Below are 5485 nucleotides of genomic sequence, written 5' to 3' on the forward strand. Positions count from 1 at the left end.
GTGCAATAAGTGTAGTATATAAAATATGGTATTCATTTTTAGGGTTTAGTTCTCCTTTAAAAGCACTCATCTAACGTTAATCATAAAAAAAGGCAGTGCCCCCTGGCGAAATTTTAACCATTTTCAGAATGGGCAAAACCAGACACTGAAGAGTACAACCCCCCTTCAATGCTGCACGTGTGAGGTGTGTTAAAACACCAGTATAGGGGATTTTCATTCAGTTGTCCTCTAAAAATAGTTCAAAACAGAAGATAAACATTAATGCTTTTTATTGTACTAGTGCCAGAATAGACATTTTACCTGCTGCATTTTCTTAGCTTTTACTCGAAGTACAACACATTACAATAATAATAATCACATTCTCACCTAAAAAGATACAGACATACAATTACTTACAACTGAAATCTGGTTTTCAGATCCTGAGGGGAAATTTTTACAGGGGTCCTTCTAGTAAAGTGCCTGGGTGTCAGTGGCACTCTCTGCTGCGATTGTCCATCTAAAGAAACCCTTGGCAGAGATCCTGGCTTGCTATAGATTTCTTGTTTAAGGGGATAATCCCTTCGAGCACACAAATAGGTTCGGTTGGACGAAGAAAGTGGGTCCCTTTAAAGGAAAAACATTTTACTTATGAGTATAAAAACCATGAACATTATTAAAGGACTAGTAATGTAAGCAGACACTGTTGATATTTAAAGCAGCCAAGCCTCAAGATTCCGCATCAACAAATATGCAAAGTAACACCGTACAACAATAAAAATAGATGTAGTAAAAAGTATCGCCAGCAAATGGTCTAAACTGTTATTGTCTAAGATATACATAACCATCCACTGGATACTGATCTGAATGCTTTTTAAATATTTTCAAGCTCATAACCCTGTATAAGTGACTCAAGAATTATTTTCCTGGTGGATACATGATCAGATATTTACTAAGCCAAGCAGCAAACTGAACACTTTGATACTCAGTCTGCGAATGCATTCTGCAACTGACCTCTCTGCACCCATGTGAACAGATTTGTTATAAGGATAAGCCAGTCAGATCATCCAAAAAGTAAATTTGTTTTGTTTAGTATTGATGGCCAATGAATTAAGAAACTGGATTTTTAGCTTGATTCTATGCAAAGTAATTCCCCATGCCCCTCTTACCCTGGACTTGCACTACTTATCCACAAAACTCACAACAACCATGGGTTCTGTTTGTTTTCAGATTACGACCTTATATGGCCCAGGATAGGGATAACAAAAAAAAAAAATAACACCCAAAAGAGGAGCAATGCAGGAGACTAGAACTTTTAGCAACCGTATAAAACAACAACAATATTCCAGTTCATTCTTTTGTGTACTAAGGGAAGCGAGATTGTGCCCCTTACTCTTATGCAGAGAACACTTATACCTGGAGTCTGGTTGCCCTCTGCACCATAGCGCCGAAATGTGAGACTTGCAGACCACCACCTGCCCTTGCCCAGCTCCCACTGAGAATGTATGGGGGAGGGACACAAATAGGGTTAGCACCTTTTCTGGAAAAAATTACCGACTTTTCTATATTTTGTGTCTTATTAATAACATTGGCATCAAGCACAATTTTTTTTGGCTGGGCAAAGAGTGACCAGGTGGCAACCCTAGACACCCATGTGCTTCCCCACCCCATATAAATACAGCACTGCCAACAACAGGCAGCCCTGTATTCATGAAGTGGCCGCAAGTCCCTGTGTAAATAAAGATTTTTTGTAAAGTAAAACAAAAAAAAAAAACAAAAAAAAAAACACTGCCATTACTACATTGATACAACCAGGACAACCAAAATTTAAAGGAGAAGTCAACCTGTACGGCAATAAAACCCTCCCCCCCGGCCTACCTGCCCCCCCCCGGGCAAATGCCCCTAACTTGTTACTCACCCCTCGGCGCAGGTCCTCTGCTGCGGAGTTCACTGGCACCATCTTCTCCAGGGCACTCTCCTTCCTGCTTTGCCCGGTGTTTTTTGGCATATGTGCAGTACGAGGCATTTACTGGTAAGAATCTTCTGCGCATGCGCCGAAAGTCACAAAAAAAATACCGAAAACTTTGTGACTTTCGGGCGCATGCACAGTAGAGCCGTACCGGCAAATGCCTCAGACTGCGTATGCACCCAAAAAACTCAGGAAGAAGAGCGCTCGGGAGAAGATGGCGCACTTGATCTCCACAGCAGAGGACCTGCGCCGAGGAGTAACAAGTTAGGGGCATTTGCCCGGGGGGCAGAGGGTTTTTTCCCTGTACAGGTTGACTTCTCCTTTAATCGACAAGAAAATTGTTTGCACTAAAGTTGACTATTCCATCGCTCTGCATGTCTGGCCCTGGATTCAAAATAATCCCTGGCATTTAGAGTGCACAAAGGCCCAATTAGCCCAATAGGTGTGTGTCTGTCAGCAAATAGCAGCCTCCCCAGGGGGCAAATGACAAGGTAATACACTGGCCATTACATTACAAGCAGTGACAGTTGGACAGAGGCTCATGCCCCCGGGGAACAATGTGACAATATTACCAGCGTAGCCCAAACTCACCCTCTTTGCTACAGACACACACAGCCTATGGAAAGACAGGCAGGATTCCCACACACAACTTGCCCAACAGAGACACTATGAGGCAGGAAAGAAACAGAGCACAAGGGGGGGGGGGGTCACCTGAAAGACAGACGCCTGATAGGGGTCGCCACCGAGGGATTGGGTCGGCTCAGCTTCTCCTTGATAGCTCTGGGCCCGCAGGCCTCTCCTCTAGCAGGAAGCTCTTGCTTGTTCATGTACGTGCCCATGTTCAGAGACAAGGGAGACGGGCTTCCCTCCAGCAGCGACACCGGTGGACTCTGCAGCCTCCAGTCAGTGCTGTTGCGCAGCTTTTTCGTGCTTGCCACTAGTCTGGGGCCTGTGAGCCACTTCCACACAATAAACCGCCTCCCTGAGCTCCTGTAGGTCCAGCAACTGGCTAGAAGCAGGCCGGCTACAGTAAGCTGATTATAGATATATGCCAAAGCGCACGTTACAAGGGACAAGGCCAGAGGAAGTGCAATGGGCTGTATCCGCTTAACCAAGTCCCAGCAGCAGCCCCCTTCCATAATCATCAAGCAAGCTCCCCGCCAAAGTTTAAATGTCCAAGCGCCGAGGCTACGGTCACGCCCACCGGCCCGCTAGAAAGTAAATCGCCGAGAGGGCTGCTGCTAGATTATGTCCTTCTACGGCGGCCTTGCTGTTGCGATCACGTGCTCCATGACTAGGAAGAAGCTCAGGGTCTTTGCGACGTAAAGGGAAGGGGCGGAGTTAAGTTTATGAGGGACGGTGCGTGCGGTGAAAGTACATTGCGTTGCGTAGTTTCGATAGGGTAGGGGGGTGCTGGAAGTCAGTCAGTCAGTCAGTCAGTCAGTCAGTCAGTCAGTCAGTCAGTGTGGGTTGCGGTGTGAAAAGCTCAATACACTGTGGGATACTGCGCGTCGTTAATGTTATTTGTTGCTGGTTGCGAACAATGTTGGACTGGGGTGTGGAGGACCGGGCCACTTTGCCTCCGCATTGTGCAGCCGCCATTACAGTAACTGGGCCTGAGTGTTATTGCGCACTGTATAAAACGAGCATTTGTGGCGCTCGGTTTATAATTACATCGAGGTGAAAAACTGGGAGTGGGGAATTGAGAGCAAACATGAGGGGACAGCGGAAGTTAGAAGGGAATGGGCGCGAAAACAACTGAAGGGGAACGTAAAACAGAATGAACGAGTACATCCTATGGCGAAGGGGAAAGCCGATGTATGGGTGGGTGTTGGATAAAGAAATGGAGAAAGGTGAAACATTGAGATGAAACAAAACTCTTAGAGGGAAAATGAAAATGGCTGGAAGAAAGACATTTGATTGAATTGGTGGGGGTGGTAGCACTTTAGAGGGTGGCAGAATGGTGGCAAAAACGTCATATTTAATAGAGGGTAACGCTGGACAGACCCTAGGTAATGTGATCACGCTAATACAGACTTACCATGTGGGAAACCGTTTGTTTCCAATGATTGGTGTTGCATCTATACAAGTGACAGGGAATAGGCCGTTCTATTTTAGGTGCCTCTGAGAGGACAAAGTGTGAGTTAACTTCTTCCGTGCACACCACATTGGATTTCATGTCTGTAGCGACGCACTCCGGTCCAGTTTACCAGGTGTTGGTCTGTCCTCCATTCCCACTTCTATCAGCAACCACCTAACTCACTTTGCCATATATATCCTCCTGATTAGGGATGGGTGAATTTGACCTGTTTCGCCAAAAATTCGCCGCCGGTGAAATGTCGTGCACGTCCATCAAAAAAAATGTCGCGCGGCGGATTTTTTTTTTTTTTGACGGATGACACCATACAAGTCTATTGCCGTCATTTTTTCAGCGAAACAATACGAAAAAATCCCTACTCCAGATCCCCACCATACTTCACATTAATTACTAGAGGGCATACAGGTCGATGTGAGATCTAGGTGGGACCAGTACAATAGTTCTTAATATATACTGCAATCCCTATAATCACAAGACCAGTTCATGATACAATTTTTTTAATAGGGTAGGGTGGTGCTGGAAGTCAGTCAGTCAGGGTTGTGGTGTGAAAAGATCAATGCCCTGTGATAAATGGGTGGTTGTTGGATAAAAACAAGAGGAAGAGGGGAGAGATGAAACATTGAGATGAAGCAAAATTCTTAAAGGGAAAATGAAAATGGCTGGAAGAAAGAGAACAATTGATTGAATTGGTGGGAGTGATCACTGTGAGATCTAGGTGGGACCAGTACAATAGTTCTTTATATGTACTGCAATCCCTATAATCGTGATACATCAAATTTTTTTAAGTGTTTTTAAATTGACCAATTCCCTCTTGATTTTGAAGGAGCAATTAAATGTTATGTTTGAATGGGTAATTTATTCTGACATACTAGTGGAATGCGAACTGCTCATTGTACAATTAGCCCTTTATTTACCCTTGCACTTTACTAATTTTTAATTATCAATTGATTCCCATGGGACACAATTATGACACTGGGTTTTGGTTTCACATAATGAATTTATTTATGGATTGAAGTGATCATGTATTAATTACACTTAAGTCATGATTTTTCTCTTTTTTTTCATTATTTTCCAGCTATATATACAATCTATTATAATATAGACTGTGCGACCTTGTTAACTCTTCTTGGCAGTTCCTCTCTTTTTGGTACAAATCAATTGTTTTATTTTATACACAAAAATACACCTGATTCAGAAAGCCGCATGTTGAATGCATCAATACCATATATGTATAATTTATTTACTTAACTGAGGTTTCTGATATCCAAAATGTCTACATTAAACTTAGATGTTTTGCTAAACATTTCTGAAAAATTGTCCCAAAGTTATGTATCTTACATCATCTTATCTCCCACATTCATTATTTACATAAAACAATGCCAGGATTCATCCGAACAGTCTGATGCCCAATGCATATATATGTTTTTTTAAAGAACCCCCAA

The 5485-nt window shown here is 43.3% G+C and overlaps 1 protein-coding gene across 1 annotated transcript in view; it reads right to left on the bottom strand.

Annotated features, from left to right (window-relative positions):
- Positions 1-3084, bottom strand: part of pom121-a (POM121 membrane glycoprotein a) — a 23411-nt gene extending 20327 nt beyond the window's left edge. The window contains exons 1-2 of the mRNA NM_001095600.1: positions 2657-3084; positions 397-603 (exon numbers count right to left, since the gene is read on the bottom strand). Coding sequence (NP_001089069.1) covers positions 397-603; positions 2657-3084 — 635 coding nt within the window. The remainder of the gene's footprint in view (positions 1-396; positions 604-2656) is intronic.
- Between the last annotated feature and the right edge of the window lie 2401 nt (positions 3085-5485).

The sequence above is a fragment of the Xenopus laevis genome, chromosome 2L (genome assembly GCF_017654675.1).
Source record: "Xenopus laevis strain J_2021 chromosome 2L, Xenopus_laevis_v10.1, whole genome shotgun sequence".
In the NCBI taxonomy this organism is placed as follows: domain Eukaryota; kingdom Metazoa; phylum Chordata; class Amphibia; order Anura; family Pipidae; genus Xenopus; species Xenopus laevis.